This window comes from Siphateles boraxobius, unplaced genomic scaffold, assembly GCF_051911475.1.
Source record: "Siphateles boraxobius isolate OS27281-9 unplaced genomic scaffold, OSU_SipBor_1 48, whole genome shotgun sequence".
Lineage (NCBI taxonomy): Eukaryota > Metazoa > Chordata > Actinopteri > Cypriniformes > Leuciscidae > Siphateles > Siphateles boraxobius.
In genome coordinates this window covers 14,680,645-14,700,820 of record NW_027509119.1, presented here as the reverse complement: position 1 = coordinate 14,700,820, position 20,176 = coordinate 14,680,645, and the positions used below count along the sequence as shown (strand labels likewise).

General features: G+C 42.8%; 1 protein-coding gene across 1 annotated transcript in view; it reads left to right on the top strand.

Moving 5' to 3' along the window:
• Positions 1-19,363, top strand: part of caap1 (caspase activity and apoptosis inhibitor 1) — a 45,860-nt gene extending 26,497 nt beyond the window's left edge. The window contains exon 6 of the mRNA XM_077202084.1: positions 18,671-19,363. Coding sequence (XP_077058199.1) covers positions 18,671-19,068 — 398 coding nt within the window. The 3' untranslated portion in view covers positions 19,069-19,363. The remainder of the gene's footprint in view (positions 1-18,670) is intronic.
• The last annotated feature ends 813 nt before the right edge of the window (positions 19,364-20,176 follow it).

Here is a 20,176-nt window from a genome sequence, read left to right as displayed (position 1 = left end):
GCGTTTATTCAGCTAATGCATGTCCTGTTTAAAATGTGCAATGTTCAAATGCAAAGACAGCATGTCACAAATAAAAGTACTTTTTTCTGTGTGATTTAGTATCATATTTGGATATCGGAATAATAAATTAAGTAGCCTATCTTAAATGTACACATCTATTTGTTGTTGTTATTTACTGTTTTCTAGGGGTTTCTTAATTTTAGACTAGTTATTAATCATGAATAAAAAATGGCCAAAAATATGACTGTATTTACCAAGCATTTATCCAGTGACATCATAGATGGAAAATACCATTTACAGCCAATACAGGCAATTTACCATAGGAAATAGATGGGGTGCTTCTCATTTCTTATTTGTGCATCCTCAGCTCTTCCCCCTGTAGGATGCGAGGGAAGGACGCAAGGAAAGAAAATGAGGACTGAGGAATCGAATGAAAGCTTTTTTTATACATTGGAATACTTGATCACTCGAGCGTCACTTCATAGCGTCATCAGCAGCGCTCAAAGGATCTGCCCTTATGTTGTTGAAGTTTTTTTATTTAAGAAATTCAAAATGAATAATAATAAAGCAAGATACCCTGTTGAAATATGTGAGATATGAGGTTTATATAAACTGCAAGGGTAAAGTGTAAATTCAAATTATTGTAACCGATGTGAAGGGGGAGGAGAATGTATACGTGCGTCACATTTAGTCAATAAAACACTTCCGTATAGGATACACCTGTGTATCCCCGCTCATGACTCCTCTGAAAGCCTCCTCACTCCTCGATCCTCGACTCCTCGCGTTGCAATTAGAGAATTGAGATGTCCTTCAAGATGGCTGTGCTTGATTGGTTCCCGGGTCATAGGATGGAGGACAGAGGAGCGAGGAGACGAGGAGGGATATTGAGAAGCACCCATGGTTCTCTTACGAGAGGTTCTCTCGTATTGCGTAAGTTTAGCTTGCGCTACGGGAAAGATTCATCTTCTCGAGATACTGAAGCCAAAAAATTATCCTTAATTTTGTATACCTTGTCAACGCAGTGCAGCAGCTAGCAGACCTAGAGCAGGCCATCTCGCGTGCTCATTGGCTGCCCTGCGGGCAACTGCTGCAGCCTACCAGTGAGCCCGGCGTGACGTCACGCCCAATGAAGGGCGCGAAGGGCGCCTTTATTGCGTCACAGCCCGCCAGATAGGCGTGGCTTAGCGTATAAAATAGGGGCTGTAGGCTGAATTCTCTGATTTTTCGACTCTTCAGCGAGCTCTTCGCATCGCTGGATTTGAGAGAAGCCACCGCCGCCGTCGAACAGCGAACAGCCAGCCTAGGACAGCGCTGAGGAAGCCGGCCGTCTTCGCCACCTTCAGCCATCAGTGCGAGCTACGCTATCCGGCGACGTATCCTTTTTGCTTTGCATATTATTCTAAAAGAGCAGCGAGCGTCTTTTTAAAGATGCCTCGCACTTCCTGTAGCTCGTGTGAAGCCCCGCTCAGCGCCGGAGACCGCCACCTGATCTGCGCTTTCTGGCTGGGCCTGGAACACGCAGAGCTCGCCCTCGCGTCCGGGGGCTGCGAGCTCTGTGAGGAGCTTCCGCTGTCGACCCTGCGGGCTCGACTCGAAGTTTTCAACACCACAGCAGTCACTCCGCCCCCTGTGGGACCGCGCAGAAAGAAGCGCCGTTCCCTGAGACAGCCGGAACCTGTGGCCACAGCGACACGCTCGCCGGAGAACCTCCCTCGAGCCTCGCTCTCGCCTTCCCCACCTCTCCTCACTAACACGCAGCTGCCGCTTGCGAGCCTCACTGCCGTCGCTTCGGAGGATGAGTCCGAGGGACACGTCACAAGAGACTGCTGCTCTATCCTGGCATCAGACAGCGAGGAATGGGCGCTTCACTCCGCCACCTCGTCAATCCAGGAATCCACCCGTACCCGCGCTGGAGCTGACGCGGAACTTATGCGCCTGCTGACACAAGCTGTTGACTGTCTCGGGCTCGAGTGGTCGCTGCCGAAGGAACCCGCGCCGAACAGGCTCGACGGCTGCTTCCTTAAAAGTCGCAGCCGCGCAGTTTCAGAAACTAGGCCCGCTCCATTCCTGCCGGAACTTCATGCGGAGCTGACGAAGAAGCAGGTTATGAATGGAAGTCTCGTGCCCGCCAGAGAGCGCTCACGCTTGCTAACACAAACCTCCCCCCGGGCCCCGCCTGCGCGTTTAAGTGTTATCACAAAACACAGGGCGTTAATAAAGCGCTCCCCATCTATTATGATCGAGGCGTCAGATACAGTTGTAAGTCTCGTGCCCGCGTGCGCGCGCTCACGCTTACAGAGAGCTGCTCGCGCGTCAAAGTGTGGTAAAAGTATGTTCCCCATCCCTTATGATCGGGACATCTCACATAAGTCAGCCGGTTTCGGCTGTCAGCGAGCGGCCATTGCCCAGAACCGAGAGCGCGCTCTCGGCTCCGGTTCAGTTTCACAAGCCCGCAAATGGCGGCAGTCTGAACCCGGAGGCCATTCGCCCCCTAGCGGCTCACATAGCTGCATGGGAAACTATCCCAGGGATTTCAGAATGGGTGTTGAGCACAATAAAGCAGGGCTATACACTACAATTCATTCGCCGTCCCCCGCGCTTTCAAGCCCGGACCGCGACAATAGTGAATGCGGAAGTAGCACACCTACTTCACGCAGAAATAGCAAAGCTGCTGTGCAAAGGGGCTATAGAAAAGGTACCGCCTTCTCTGAGCGAGTCAGGCTTTTACAGCCGATATTTTCTCGTACCCAAGAAGGACGGAGCCTTCTGACCTATCCTAGATCTGAGATATTTGAACAAAGTGCTTGCAAAAAGACCGTACAAAATGCTTACGACCAGGAAAATCCTCGCGCACGTTCGCCCGAGGGACTGGTTTATTTCTCTAGATCTGAAGGATGCCTATTTTCAGATTCAGATAGTACCCCGTCACAGGCAATTTTTGAGATTCGCCTTCGACGGTCAGGCATATCAATACACCGTCCTGCCGTTCGGCCTGTCCCTGGCACCCCGTACATTTACAAAGTGCATGGACGCGGCGCTCGCCCCCCTGAGAAGTCAGGGTTGCGCATAATGAACTATCTGGACGATTGGCTGATATTGGCACAGTCAGAGACAGAACTACAATCTCACAGAACAGTGCTTCTCAGTCATCTGGAAAGCTTGGGTCTCACGGTCAACTGGACCAAGAGCTCATTACTGCCCAGCCAGTCAATTTCCTTTTTAGGAATAGAACTGGACTCGGTGACCATGACCGCTCGTTTATCGACACAGCGCGCGCGCCGTGTTCGCCACCTAGCCGCATCTTTCCAGAAGGGCAGCTTTCTCCCTTTTGAAAACATTTCAAAGGATGTTGGGCTGTATGGCATCAGCTGCAGCGGTGCTCCAGCTGGGCCTACTGCGCATGCGCCCGCTCCAACGCTGGTTGAACGCTCGCGCGCCTCGCCGAGCCTGGGTGTCTGGCGGCCAGAAAATCAGAGTGACTCAGACCTGCATAACAGCTCTGCAGCCCTGGTTAGTGGCCGACTGGTACCAGCAGGGAGTAATGATGGGAACCATCTCTTATCGGAAAGTCATCTCGACAGACGCGTCCAACTCGGGTTGGGGCGCGCTGTTCGAGGGCAGACCGGCCTTTGGCCAGTGGTCAGACCAGGAGAAGGGTTTTCACATAAACTGTCTGGAAATGATAGCGGTCGAGTGCTTCCTCCCGTTCATACAGGACCAGCATGTTCTTGTCCGCTCGGACAACACATCTGTGGTATCCTATGTAAACCGTCAGGGCGGTGTCAGATCCAGAAATCTCTGCAATCTGACGGAACGCCTCCTTATTTGGTCACAGATGAACCTGCGCTCGCTGAGAGCGGCGCATGTGCCTGGCCATTTGAACGACGGCCCAGACAAACTGTCCAGGGACAATGTTCCCCCAGGGGAATGGTCCCTGCACCCCCAAATGGTCCAGAAACTGTGGCGCCTATTCGGCAGAGCGGAAGTCGACCTGTTTGCGTCAAAAGACAACGCTCAATGCCCGACGTTCTTCTCGAGGGACGAGGACGCGCTGGCCCAGGTTTGGCCCAGCCTCCCACTATATGCCTTCCCTCCGGTCTCTCTGTTGCCACAGGTGATCAAGAGAATCAGGGAAACGCGCCACTCGGTGCTCCTCATAGCCCCGCGTTGGGAGAATCAGACTTGGTTCCCGGAACTGGCACGGCTGTCACATACAGCTCCGTGGCCGATTCCGGTGAGGGCAGATCTCCTCTCTCAGGCTCGCGGCACGATCTGGCATCCCCATCCAGAGCGCTGGTCTCTGCATGCATGGTTGATCAACGGGTACTCGTTGCCCTGCCAGAAGGAGTGATGAACACGATCACGCAGTCTAGAGCCCCTTCCACAAGAAGGCTCTACGCGTCTAAATGGTCGGTGTTCTCTGGATGGTGCACCGACAGAGGTCTGGACCCGCGGACATGCGGGGTGGCGCAGCTGCTCACCTTCCTACAAGAGCTGTTGGCTAAGGGAAGGTCCCCATCCACGCTCAAAGTATACGTGGCGGCCGTGGCAGCGTTCGCGGAATCGACGCAAGGCCAGTCACTGGGAAGACATGAGTTGGTAATCCGCTTCCTTAGAGGAGCTAGAAGGATGAATCCGCCGCGCCCCCCGTCGGTTCCCATGTGGGATCTTTCATTGGTCCTCGAGGCCCTGAAAGCTTTTCCATTTGAACCACTAGACTCCGTGGGGTTGAAATATCTATCATTAAAAAACGTTTTTCTGACTGCACTGTCGTCAGTAAAACGTGTAGGGGATCTGCACGCGCTGTCTGTCCGCGCGTCGTGTCTTGAGTTCGGACCAAATGACTCTAAAGTCATCCTCAGACCTAGACATGTTTATGTCCCTAAAGTGATGGGCACTCCATTCAGAGCGCAAGTTATTTCGCTGTCAGCTCTCCCAACATCTGACAGCGAAAGTGATGTGAATCTCCTCTGCCCTGTCAGAGCGCTGAGATTTTACATTACGCGCTCCGCCTCCTTCAGGCGTTCGGAACAGCTTTTCGTTTCGTTTGGTGGGCGCGCCAAGGGGCTCGCCTCCTCGAAACAGAGCCTGTCCAGATGGATAGTGGACGCTATAGCGGCAGCTTACGCGTCAAAAGGTCTGCAATGCCCTCTGGGCATCAGGGCTCATTCCACGAGAGGCGTGGCCTCGTCGTGGGCATGTTCCAGTGGAATTTCTATCCATGACATATGTGTAGCGGCGGGCTGGAGCTCCCCATCTACCTTTGTCAGGTTTTATAACCTAGAAGTTCCTGCCTTGCAGGCTAAACTGTTGTCATTCTGAAAAAGAGGTGTATTCTGCCCAGATCTCCTGCTCAGATCACTCTCACATGACTCAGCTCTCCTGGTTGAGCTGCACTAAGTAGGGTATGTGCCATGTGCCTATACAGACCTGCGCGCTGCTCTGTATTCCCTATGTGTGCTTATGTACAAGTGATGGCCCGCGTGGCTGGCCACCTTATTTTTCCACTTATGGGGTTCCCCTCAAGCTCGGGGTCTCATGTGGATGCTTGGCACGCACGGCGTTGACAAAGTGTTCCCGTAGCGTAAGCTAAACTTACGCAATACGAGAGAACCTCTCGTAAGAGAACGATACTCGGTTACTAACGTAACCTCGGTTCTCTCTAGAGAGGGAACGAGTATTGCGTAACCGGCCGCGCTCGCGCCACGAGCGACTTAGTTTCAGTCGTCGAAAAACCAGAGAATTCAGCCTACAGCCCCTATTTTATACGCTAAGCCACGCCTATCTGGCGGGCTGTGACGCTATAAAGGCGCGGGCGCCCTTCATTGGGCGTGACGTCACGCCGGGCTCACTGGTAGGCTGCAGCAGTTGCCCGCAGGGCAGCCAATGAGCACGCGAGATGGCCTGCTCTAGGTCTGCTAGCTGCTGCACTGCGTTGACAAGGTATACAAAATTAAGGATAATTTTTTGGCTTCAGTATCTCGAGAAGATGAATCTTTCCCGTAGCGTAAGCTAAACTTACGCAATACTCGTTCCCTCTCTAGAGAGAACCGAGGTTACGTTAGTAACCGAGTATCGTTTTCAAAGCTTTTTAACAGTTATAGCGCCACCTATGGTCCGATCTTTACAGAATTTGGCATGCTTTTTAAGGATGTTATGTCATATATGCTCACCAATTTTATTTACTGTATTTACCAAGCATTTATCCAGTGACATCATAGATGGAAAATACCATTTACAGCCAATACAGGCAATTTACCATAGGAAATACATGGGGTGCTTCTCATTTCTAATTTGCTTCTGTGCTTGATTGGTTCCCGGGTCATAGGATGAAGGACAGAGGAGCGAGGAGACGAGGAGGGATATTGAGAAGCACCCATGGTTTTTAAAGCTTTTTAACAGTTATAGCGCCACCTATGGTCCGATCTTTATAGAATTTGGCATGCTTTTTAAGGATGTTATGTCACATATGCTCACCCAATTTTAGTGAAGTTCTGAGTATTCGTATAGGATTAATAGGCCTTTGACTATATTTTGCCACACCCATTTTATAAATGACCTGGTAATATGCCAACCAAATAACAAATTTCAACTTATTTTTATATAATCGAATATTCGAATATATGAAAAACCTATGGTTTTTGAATTGCGCCCGATGGTTTTTCGATAATAACTCTCAGCAAAAATGCCTGAAATTCATACCGTTTATAGAGTTCATCTCGACGGTTAGAATAACCCCTGTGCTGTCAGGATTGGTGGAGATTTTCTTTAAATTTTGACTTTCAAAGAAAGTTGATGATGGTCACATTTTGAAATGACCCTGTTATAGCCATCCAAATGCCAAATTTCTACTTTTTGATTGGTTCCGATCAGGCGAAAAACCTAGGACTAGTTCGCAAAAGTAGGTTTTTAACATATTCGTGTATATTTAATGAACAATTTGATTGACACCAGTGGTTCTAGAGGCAAAGTTGTTCAGTATTACCCCTTTTCCACCAACAAGAACCGGGTGCTGGTTCAGAGCCAGAGCCAAAGCTGGTTCAGAGTGGGTTCGACTGACGAGCTTAATAAGAACCGATTTGCCTTTCCACCGGCTAGAGAGCCACAACAGAGCCAAATCTTACGTCACTGTATACGTCTCATGTTGCCCAGCAACGCTAGTGCGGTAGCGCCAAACAGTACGCCAGGCTTGTTCGAGATGCATCGGCTTCTCGCAGATCGATCTCCGCATGACATCAAAGCGCTGCGATAGCGATCTAAAAGCACAAGGAGTCGTATGTTCTCCAAACACTCCCGCAGCTCCGATCGGTCCGCGCCGCTCCGATGCATCTCGAACAAGCCATCAACAATAACGGACGTTGCAATACTATGGATGCTCATGGGTTTACAAAATACATCGGAGTCCAACGCGTTTGTGCAGCTCGCCGTAACTTACATAGACGGATATTTATAATCGAGCTGCTATTAGCTCGACTAGCTGCTATTTAAAAATGGCGGTCACAAGTTTCTATTCGTCTTGTTGGTCACGGTAACCCCGCCCCCAGCCCCTGACGCAAGTGGTTCTTACTTGGCTCTGTTCTAGACCAGCAATTATTTGGTGCTACTTAAGAACCACTTTTCCTGGTTCGGAGCTGGTGCTTTGCGTGTGGAAAACCAAAGAACCGAATTGAAACTAGGCTCTGGCTCCGAACCAGCACCAGCTCTGGCTTGGTGGAAAAGGGGTATATGAGGAGATATATCAAATTAAGTCAGGAACACACCAAGTCAACGCCGACGAACTAGCGCCGATGAAAGCCGACTGTGTTGTCTCCTCTCGTCGGGGTAAAAAGCTGCACTTGAACACACCGAGGGAACTACAGCCGACTGTCAGCTAGAAGGCGCATTCTGCGCCTGCGTGTAAATGAGACAACTGTCTATTTCTGCAGATATATTAGTCTATATTCGTCATTCAAAAAAGGAAACCGACGCTGCCGGCTGCAGATACACATACCGTAAACAAAGCAGTGCATGCTTACCGTTTTGAATATCAATCCTGCTAAACACTTTATTCATTTCACTCCGCTCATGTTAATATTAAAATATTCGCCAAGGAACACTCAGGTAAGATGACGATCATGATGTAACATAAGAACAGCCTTCTATCTGTACCGTTTTGACTTCTTTGGTCGCTGTTTTGCTTTTATTCTCGTGCACTGACTCTTTCACTAAGCTGAACAGCCAATCAGAGTTCTCTCTTTCCCCGACGCCGATTCAACATGTCGAATCGGCCGAAACAAAGCCGACAAGGTCCAATTTCAGCCGACGGTGCGGAACACACTGAGGAAATTTAGTCGGCCGACGCACAAAAACTGCCCGACGGCCGACCGTCGGCTTGGTGTGTTCCTGCCTTTATATGCATATTGTGTGGATATGTGCAACACCACGTGATTACAGAGCCATAAAACTCGTTAGCGCCAACTAGTGGCCGATTTCTTTCAAAATTCTTACAGACCTCTAGGGCCATGAGTTGAACATGCCCAACGAGTTTCATTCTGATCGGCATCCGTTAACCTTGTTTAAAGGGGTGGTAAAACACATTTTTTCAAAGGCTTGATTGTGTTGTGGGGTGCACTGTAACATGTGTTCATGCTTCGTTTAAAAAAATATATTTTTCATATATTTTACCTTTATTAGGGGCCAAGCACCGAAGGTGCGGAGGCACCTATTGTATCTGTTCCGCTTCTTAATATTCTTCCGTTTCTACTTCTTCCGACTGGGCATCTATGGCAGCCCATAGAACCGTTTGCGGGAAAGTTGTTTTGGTTTGACATTCTGATATGGCGCTTTTCCACTGCATGGTATGGTACGGTTCGGTTCGGTACAGCACACTTTGGCGCTTTTCTACTGCATGGTACGGTACGGCTCGGCTCGGCACGGCTCACTTGTGGCGCTTTTCCGATGCATGGTACAGTACGGCTCGCTCGGCACGGCTCACTTGTGGTGCTTTTCCACTGCATGGTACGGTACGGCTCGCTTCGGCTCGCATTAAATGGTACCACCTCTGTTGAGGTTCCAAGCGTACCGTACCGATACTAAAATATGACGTGGAAGCACTGTAGATCACTGATTGGTCAGATAGACAGAATTGTCACTACCAGCGTCATTGTATTTGCGAGACATCAAACCCGCTGGATTTAAATAGCCAGTAACAGCAACCGCTAATAACCGCGGATAAACTATAACGATCAGTCATAATCCCACCCACTTTGAAGCAGTACTAACTGCAGTGGAAAAGCAACCGAGCTAAAGCGAACCGAGACGTGCCACGCCGAGCCGAGTCGTACCATGCAGTGGAAAAGCGAAGCGAGCCAAACCGTACTGAGCCGTACAATCCAGTCGAAAAGCGCCAATAGAGGACAGTCCCAACATTAAATACACCAATTTTTGTGTCTCTAACTCATTGCCTCTAGCGTCACCACCTGTCCAAAATTTCACTTTTATTATGCTAATAACTTTTGAACCGTAAGGCCTATCAACAAAACTATTTTTTCCTCTGATTCCTGAGCTCATGACGATTCGATTACACCCTATGATGTCATTTTCCGTCATAAAAATATGGCCGCCATTTTGAATTGTTAAAAATTACTTTTTCGAACTCGTCCTAGACGGTTTGTCCGATTTTCACCAAAATCGCACCAGATCATCTTCAGGCAGTGGGGACAGAAAGTTATGGAATTCAAGTTGATTCGCTCAACAGATTTCGATAAACGCGTAAACAAATTTTACGTAGCGCTTACGAAAACAGACGTAAGGCTGTATCTCCGCAACACTTTATCGTATTAACCCTCTGGGGACTAAGCTCATTTTGGTCCGTTTTCTCTATTTTTACATTTGGGCTTATAAACTATATTTAATGGAGATGGAACACTATGTGTTTGGTATCTATGGATTCAGATGAACCTAAGCTAACATAAGCACGCATGTAATATGTTTATAAAGGAAGTATGAGTGAAAATGTACAATAGTTTTTCAAAAACGGAAATTCGATTTTTGCCATTTATTTCTGAAAATCACACAACAATAGTGAACAGTTTTTGAACAATAAATATATTTGTCAAAGCCTTTGCTTGACAGACATGTGTAATTGTTATATAAAATGTGTAGAGAACAATGAAAAATTTTACTTTATTTACAAATAGTCCCAGGCGTTTTTCTTAGGAATGCTTAGAATTATCTAAGCAAAGCTTTCTCCTCGTCACTCTCCAGTAATTCTTCCAGAGCTTGTTCCACCGTAAATCGTTTACTGCGTGCCATCATAAAAGTGCTAAAACAATAAATAATGCTATAATTGAATGTGTGTGTATATATATATATTATAATTGTTCTGTCTCTCTCTCATATCTCTGTGCGCTCTCGCTCCGTAAAGCCTTGTTTATACTCGACACGTCCGTTTGCTTTCTGTCGTCTCTGCCACTCACTGCTGTTTGCGTTATAGTATATAGTACCACCCCTTGCAAGGCTACAGAGTCCTCCGATTTGCTAGAATACATCATGGTAACCTTCCTCTGATTGGGTAAGAAAAATATTCCTCCATCGGCAATATTTCCATTGGCTGTTGCTCGTGAATCTGCCAAACAACATCGATTTCATTGGCCTTTGACGTATTGGTATTGCGCAACAAGGAAGTGTGTATACAAGCCGGGTAAGTTTGTTATCAATGTTTTCAGCGGAATCTGAGGAAGACGGCAAAAAATACCGCACCTCTCTATCATTAATAGTTTTTAAGAAAATTACACATTTGTAAAAGTATGCCATTTTGGGCGGTACCGCCCAATCCGTCCCCAGAGGGTTAAGACCAAACTTGGTACATGTCATCACAAGCATGACCTGAGGCTACATGCTGCGTTTCGGCGCAGCACCACCTACTGGTCCGGAGATACAGAAAATGGCTATTTTTGCTTATAACTCCTGAACGGTTTGTCCAAAAATCATAAAAGTGGTCTGGTTAGATTCAGAGCGTCATGAGCGATATCCAATTTTCCCAGATTGGCCATTTTGGCTGTCGGCCATTTTGAATTATGTGCTAAAATGCTGTATTTTCTGAACGCATGAACGAATTGTTACGAAACTCGGTATGGGTCATCAGTACGATGCCCTGAAGGAGCCTGAGAAGTTTCGAAACAGCGCCACCTAGTGGTAAATTTTATTTTTCAAATGCTTATAACTCTGGCTGTGGTTGACTTATCTTCACGGGGTCATCTCGTTAGGTTCCTGAATCCTTGCCGAGTCCACAGATACCAAACATGCTAGGTTTTGCCTTAAGGTTTGTGTAGCGTTGCGTTATGATTTAGCGCTTAAAAAACATTTGCTTATATCTTCGAAACCATTAGTAAGATTGGGACGAAACCACCGTCAGAAGTTTGGAACCATAGCTGGTTAACTAAATATCAATGCACAAATGCCAAAATATTGATAGTAAGGGGTAATAAAATTCAATCAAAGTCACGTGTCAGTCATTTTTGACGTGTTTTTTCATATAAATGTCTATAACTCCAAAGCGAATTGAGATATTTTCACCAAATTTGGCACACACATGTATGACCTCATTCTTAGGACACATGAAATTTTTTTTGGGATTTTGCCTCTTGGTGGCGCTATAATAGAAAAAAATGTGAAATTCCCATTGATTTATACTTAACAAATGCATTGCTGTAACATTATGAAAGTCAGAATTTGCCACCAGCACCATCCCCTGAATGTACTCAAAAGATTTTGAGACAGCGCCACCTTTCTGTCAAAAGTAATAATTAAATATACAAAAATGCTAATAACTTTTGAATGAATTTGCCTATTGTAATGACTCTGGTAAAACTGGTATCTTTGTTTTCGGCATAACCCAAGGAATCAATTAAGACCAAAGTCAGCCAAACTTCCTGTCCGCCATCTTGATTTTCACTAAATACCTACTTTTTCGAACTCCTCCTAGACCGTTTGTCCGATTTTCACCAAAATCGAATCGTATCTTATCCAGACCGTGCCCACTAAAAGTTATGGATTTCTTGTTGATAGACGAAACCGTTTTCGTATACCGCAGCATCAAAGTTGAGGCATGCTGCCAAAATGACTATTCAGGCTTTATCTCTGCAGTGCCTTGACATTTTGAAACCAAACTTTGTATGTGTCATTGTCACCTCAGTGTAGGTCGAAAGAAAGTGATAAACCATTAAATCATCTTATAAGTTACTTTATATATGATTTTTCAGCCATTTTCCCAAAATCCTCTTAAAATGTCTTAAACTGCTCCTTGCTGCAGTTGGTCTGAAACTCCCAGCCATGTTGGCATGTCTTGTCATCTTCTTTTGCGCTTGGCCCCATAACTTTTTGCAGCTATATTTCTACACTGTTCTGTCCCTCCTTGTAAAAAGGGTCTGATGGTTTCCGGGTTCTATGAAGCCAGTCCCTCAAAACTACGCAATGGTCTCAGATTGGTTAGCTGGCCCAGTGTGTTGTGATTTGACATTTTTCCGGAAACGTCACGCACGTACCTTTACCGGTAGCCTATTTGTGCTTGGTGTATTATAAAAGATGGCATCAATAAAACCATATCAATTTGAGCCCGAATCAGACCCAGAGAATGTTAGTGAAGATGATCGAGCAGAACCTGTTCAAGAACGGCTGTTAAACGACGTTTCAAAAAGGTTTGTTTTTTGTTGCCTCATTACCTTTTAGATACGCTGTTATTTAATTGTACTAATTATTATACTATTACAAAAAATAAGCTTCATAAAGCTTATGAAAGAATTTAATATAATCGTTCTAACAAATTATACTACAGTCCTCAAAGGGATTTTTTTTTTAGTAAAGACTGCGGATCTATAGTGATCGTTACTGACAGTATGGCACGGTTACTTTTGTATTTTTAGAACGATTATAGCCAAATATCTGTCGACAGAACTATTAAGCCAAAACGAACACTAAACATTGGCTTTACTGCAGTAGCCAAATCAAACACAGAACCATGTTTAGCATGCCTGTAGATGCCTGTAGCAAGCGATAAACAATACATAAAAGCTCTTATCAAAGAATAATTTACTCTAATTCCAAGTTCGCTGTTGAGATTTAAAAAAAGTTTGTAACGTTAGGTGTTTGTCGGATAACATTAAGTATGAATGAGCATTTAACAAGCTGGTTTGCAGAGCCAAACAGCGTTGTCATTTGTTTACTTCCTTGCTACAAAGTACAATTAACAATACGAACTTTTACAGGAAAACACATCGACGAAAAATAAATCATACTTACAGATTGTGGCCCGTAAACAACAGCTTCTGTTCTTAAAGTTGGAACTGCTCCATCTTTCAGCCGTTGTGCGAAACCTGCATTGAACTCACCAAGATTGTGGAAGCTTTCCTCCGTAAAATGTGCAGCACAGAGAGCGAGATTTGGGTAATAATTAACCATTGATCCCTAACTCTCGCATCCCTAGAAAGGTTGAACAAAGTGGACCTGCAATCCGGGCACTGATGAAAATAACAACGTTTCGATGACATTGCGGCGGTAAAAACACTCCCATACCAAAATAACTCTTCTCCAACGCAATATAAAATGGCCTCGCCCCCCTTATTTAGTATTCTCGGAGGAGGGGTTTATTGGGGTTGCTGACGTCAGCAACCCTGGAGGAATGTCGTGTAATCCAAAAGCGGCTGTTTGCTGTAGTCCTTAGAAATTGATTTCTTTAAAAGCAAATATCTCCGTTTGCTTTGAACTTTGAGTGCTGAAACTTTGCAGATGTTGTTTATGCTCAAACAGCAACATTACACACTTAATAAAGTTAGAAAAGTGAAATCGTGTTTTACCACCCCTTTAACTTTTTCCAACTCTCAAGTCGTTTACGGTTGGACTGGGTTACCCGGGTTACAAATGTATTTCTTTCTAAAATTGTGCAATCAATGGTTCTAGCTTAGATTGCCCGGTGGTTTGGTCGAGTGCTTATAGACAAAAATGTAAGAATAAGAATGTCCTGGTGAAAGATTGTCTCTGCTTTGTTTTATAAGAAATATTTCTGTGTCTAGAATTCCTAATTTCCTGTACTCTCAATTTTTGTATAGTAATGCTAGTCATGATTTTAACACCAGGCATGCATAAAAAGGGATGTTTTTTTATTTCCTGTTTCGAAAACCACTGCAAAACAACGGACTGTAATGTATAGAATAATGAAAATATGGAAGGATTTACCATTGATATTACACATTTTCTAACAAGAAAAATTAGTTTTAAAAAATATTTTAAGGAACATTTAATAGCACTATATGTAGTAAATTGTTGATTTTGATATTTGGAATGAATGTTAGGGTCATTGACTTAACTTTTTATTGTTTTTGATTAAATGTAGTATTTGTATTTAATTGTTGGGACCCCAGGTATAGAAGCCTCTGCCTATGTAGTGGCTAATGGGGATCCACATAAACAAATGAACTTAGATCATATGAAAGACCATTTACAGCCAATACAGGAAATTTACTTAGGAAAAATATGTTTTAAAAGTTTTTCTTGACAGTTATAACACCATGTCTTGCCTGATCTCAACCACTTTTTCCTCAAAGTGTGCCAGTATATGTGTCAAATTTGTTGTAAATATCTCATTTCATTTTAAAGTTTAGACACTTATAATTATGAGAGCATAAAAATGATCCATGGGTGACATTGATTGGAATTTTTTTTTCAATTCCTATCATAATTTTGACATTTGGGCATTATTGTTTAGCTATTTACCTATGTTTTCAAATTGCCTGTGGTTTTTATTTTTTCTGTCTCGATCGGACTAACGGCTTCGAAGATAACAGCAATTTTTAAGCTCTAAATGACACTGTTACAAGTGTCATAAGGCAAACCATAAGGCAAGACCTGGCATGTTTGGTATCGTTGGACTCGGCAAGGATTCAGGAGTGTAAGGAGGTCACTCCCATGAAAAAAAACACTGGTTTGAAAATTATCAGGCTCCTTCAGGGCATTGTGATGATGACGTATACGGAGTTTTTTGAGATACATTAATGTTTTCATAGACTATCAAGGTACCAAGGTTATTTTCGTAAACGAAAACTGAAACTCAGACTAAAACTATTGGTCAAAAATTTTTTTCGTAAACTGAAATAAAATTAAAAATTCATAATAAATGAAAGACTAAAACTAAACGAAACTAACAACAGTTACTGAAAAACTAACTGAAATAAAATAATAATTAGCAAAAATAAATAATCGTTTTCGTAATTAATAAGCTCTTTACTTTGACGGAAAATCTGACCTGTGGCTGTTTAAGGAAATACCTGATATGGCGCTTGGCTTCATACGTGAAGAAGTTGCTGAGGCGATTAACCGCTGTCCTTCTGTGATGCGCTCAATGAAGGACCGTAACGTAGAACACATGGCTAGTTCTAAGCGCTGTTCATATAGAATGCGTCTGTTGCATTGGAATGGGAAATAACACAAGGTAATAAGACGCAAGTTGGACTACTTTTAACTTGAGCGCAGCATTTTTAGAATGCCGTTTCATTTGCGAGACGCGGGTGCAACAGCAAAACAAGTCCGTCAAGCACAAAAAAAAACTTTAATTTAGACTACTAGGCTAAAGTAAGCTACTGAATGTTTCAGATGTCATGTTTTCATGAAGGTTGACAGGGTGAAAGGTGCATTTAATATAATATAATATAATATAATATAATTGAGACATTTCCGCGCAATGTATGGAATACCAGGAAATGACACGCACACACAAGTGCGCGCATACACACACACACACACACTGATCCACTATCTTTGTGGGGACTCTCCATAGACGTAATGTTTGTATACTGTAGCCTCAAACAGACTGTATTCTGTCTCCTTACAGTACACTAACCCAACCCCTAGACCTACCATCACACAACTTTCTGCATTTTTACATTTTCAAAAAAACTTTTTTGTATGATTTTATAAGCTTGTGTACCTCAATTTAGGTCCTCACAGTGCCACGAGTCCCCATGAGTCTGTGTGCATTCAGGTTTAAGTCCCCAGTGGTCACTCTGCTACATTTACAGCTGAAAAAAGTAAACTAGGCATGTTTAACAAGATTTCATCTTTAATATGAATTAGTTTGTCTGATTTTTTTCACAGTTTTTTCTTGTATACTTTTAAGTTCCATTTATTTGGTGCTTTGTTCAATCTCAAACCATTATTTTATTTTTATTATTAAGATGTCAAGATGTACAAGAGTTAACTGTAATCTGGGCAAACATTAAACTTTGCTGAAATTAAGCGTCTCGCTTTGGTCTACACTTGAAGTGTTTTGTTTGTTCTGCTAAACTATAATTACTAAAACTAAAACTGAAACTAAATAAAATAAAAACTAAATAGAAATGTCTTTGCAAAATAAAAACTAAACTAAAACTAACAAAAACATTGGCACTTTGTACTTGAACCCCTAAAATCAGTACAATTACAATAGGGTTTCAACTTTCAGCACTTCGTGCTTGATCTCAGCTTTCAGTGATAGGCACATGACTAGTGACTGGTATGTGTTTGCAATTCCACATACCTGGAAGACCTGAATGTATATAAGCAGTAAGGTTTAATTGAAAGGAAAATTCTAAATATAACAAATTAGAATCAATGATTTATGAATAATTTACTGCCATTGTGAGAACAACGTAATCATGCAATCAATAGAAAAGTAACTGTAGTCTGACTCTGATTTTGAGTAAAATGTAATATAATCGAATTACAACTACTTCATTTTTGGAATGTGATTATGTAATACAGATTACTTGTAATCAGTGACTACCCAGCACTGTCTACCCAACAGTGCATAATGATCACATCACAGCATGTGCAATGTCCAGTATAGTTGATACGTGATCCGTACGGACCAAGCACCATGATTCGAAACGCATGTGATTCTCGGATTAATTGCAAAGTTTAACCATCATAGAGTGAAAGTTTATCATTAGCACATGTTTTAGGGCCTGTCAGTTTAAACATTCAAGTGATTTTAAGCTATTTGAGCGCACAAAGAAGCAAAATAGAACTGTTTCTATTAGAACCTACATAAGAAATTGAGAAAAGGAAATGGAAGCGTGTAATTATATTGAATCAGTGCATTAGCTCTTAAAGTGACAGCAGCCTAATATACTGTCCTTAATGTTAATCAAACAAAATCACTTTTTTTAGCTTTAACAAAGATGAATTATATTTCATGTGTACACCAGACCTGCCAACCTGTACGCATTTTGCGTAGCGGGTACGCATTTTGACATCAATCGTACGGTGGTACGATTTATCACTCTAAACTACGCAAAAACCTGGTGACGCTTCTGTGCATGGCAGTCCTCAAATCAAGCAACAGCAAAAGAAGCGGAGTTCGACCAATCATAGCGCTGGGCTCATTCCCCAAATAGCAAGCGGGGATGATTGACAGATGCGTAAGGCCTATCATTAAAAAGAGACTGAAAATCGGCAGGAATAAAGAATCCCGTTCGATCCTCTTCCACTCCATCGGCCGCCGTCTGACTGAGTTCATCAGCGAGGACAGTACAGTAGTCACAGCACTTCTGACTCCTGAAGGGGAACGGGCTGGGGTGGATGTGGAAAGTTGAAATATTGTTTTTAGTTAACTTAATCTGGATTCGATGATCATACGGGAGTGATCGCATGGATTAAAATACTCCTTCATTCATGGTCACTCAGATAAGAGGAAAACATCATTCAGCCATGCAAATTATAAAATGCTTAAGTATGCATTTTAAATCTAAATAAACAATAAATCTAAATAAAATTTAAATCGCTATGGCTTAGTGATTATGAAAGTTTTGTAATTTGTGGATTACTGATAAGCACGAGTCTGGAGAGACAGGCGTTTATTTATTCATTCTCAGTGTTGAGAAACGTAGTCTGCATGTGTTATGTTATTGTGTTAATAATAACTACCTAATTATGTTACATAATTATTTTGTATGAATACTAGCGTATTAGTTACTTATGGATTAAAAAGTACCGTTGTATCAGTGCTGCGCGAGCTCTCTCACACACACAGACCGCGCGCACAGAGAGAAGATAATTGTAAATTGACGGGCTAAGTTTAAATTTTGTTTTAGTTTGGGTTTTCTGTCAAAATGTCAGAAATCATTTTGTATTATCCATCCGTGTTTTTAAAATTCGTTAAAAGACAGACGTTTTACTGTTAACACAGCCCCATATTTCGGATTCATCTAAACTTATATACTTGATATTCTTTTTAGAATAAGTGATTCGTTTTGCTATTGGACTCCTGTCTATTCATTGTCAACTATTTTCTATAAATATGTATTCAGCTAATGCATGTCCTGTTTAAAACATGCAATGTTCAAATTTGAACCTACCCCCGCTGATGCTACGCAAAAAATATTTTCAAGGTTGGCAGTTATGTGTACACTGAAGACGAACAGTATTCAGGTACAGAATTATAATAATCAAAGTTAAAATAAGACTGCAGACTTGATGTGGTGAAATTCATCGGGTGAAATATTTTCATATCGCAATATATATAGCAGAAAAACAAAATATCGCAATGTCAATTTTTTCCAATATCGTGCAGCCTTATTGTAGATTTTGGACTATTATTTCTGAACGTTTTAATGAGTGAAAATCAGGCTTTAATGAAAGTGTGCATTTGTGTGTATCTCAGGTGTGGGTTCTGGAGAAGACAGTGATGTTCTCAGCATCAATGCAGAAATTGACGACAGTGACATTGAGGGTCATAAAGTCATCAAAGCTGAAGAGTCAGTGCTCAGAGATGAAACTCTGCCTCCCGCCCCAGTCATGCAGTCAGCTGAGCCGAAAGTGGAGCTTCAGCAGGACATTGATAGAAGCGTCAGTGAAATTCTGGCTCTGACGTCCTCTGAACCCAGCAAAGATTTGAGGACAGAATCACTGGATAAATCAGCCACGATAGAAAATGTACCGGCAGCTCCAACAGAGCAGCCGTCTGCTCAACAGCTAGAATTACTGGAGCTGGAAATGAGGGCAAGAGCCATTAAAGCGCTTATGAAAGCCAGTGAGATCAAGAAGCACAATAACTGCTAATTTGTAGAAAGCCATAGACATTTATGGACATTTTTACTCAACTTCAGAATTGCTTTAAAATGATTCTCTTTTTGTTCCTAAAGACTTTTAGTCCCTAAAATGTCAGCACATGATGGCTTTAGACCCAGATATGCTTGAGCAAATGTGTTGATTTTGATATAATAAACTATTGTTTTGTTTTTAAAGTAAAGAAAAAAATGTTGAAAAAACTACATATGTTCCAAAAAAACATGAGAATGAAGTACTGTAACACATACCTAGCATACTTGTTTTCTAATAAATGTTTATAATGCTGCATTTGTTCATATACCAACTTACAAACGAGCAATGCTACAAACAGTTCAACATAAAGAATAAGCAACATTTGAAATTCCAAAATACGAACACAAACAATAGTATGTGCTCATTTTATATTCCTTTCACAGAAAATAATAATTTTTATAGTTTATAAACTATACAGTGGTGCTTGAAAGTTTTTGAACCCTTTAGATGTTCTATATTTCTACATAAATATGACCCAAAACTTCAGATTTCCAGTCATAAAACTAAACCTAGAACCCAATCAAACAAATGAGACAAAAATTATATACTTTGTCATTTATTTATGACAAAGTATAATATATGACAAATGATTAATAAAGTTTTTATTGCTTGTGCAGCAATAACTGCAACTAAACATTTCTGGTTACTACTGATCAGTCCTGCCTGCAGATTGACTTTTGAAAAAATTGTAACTACGCGTCAAGGCGACGCAGACCACAAGGGCTGTGATTGGTCTGATGCACCGCGATGCAACTCAACCTGAACCATAAAACGACCACGACACCGTAGGAGCTGTCACTCATGGAGTTGATGAAGAAGCATAATGAGGCCTTAACTCTGGGATGCTGGTGGGTTTCCTAACATGAACCGCTTGCTTCAGGTGCTTCCACTACATTTCAGTTGGATTAAGATCAAGACTTTGACTTGGCTTGTCTTGCTGCATGACCTGCTTTTTGATTCTAGATGTTCTATCCTCTTTTTATCCTCAAACACTACCATGTTTGTATTACATTAAGGTACAAATATAATAAGGCAAAAATACTGGGCAGATAACGCCATTAAAAGA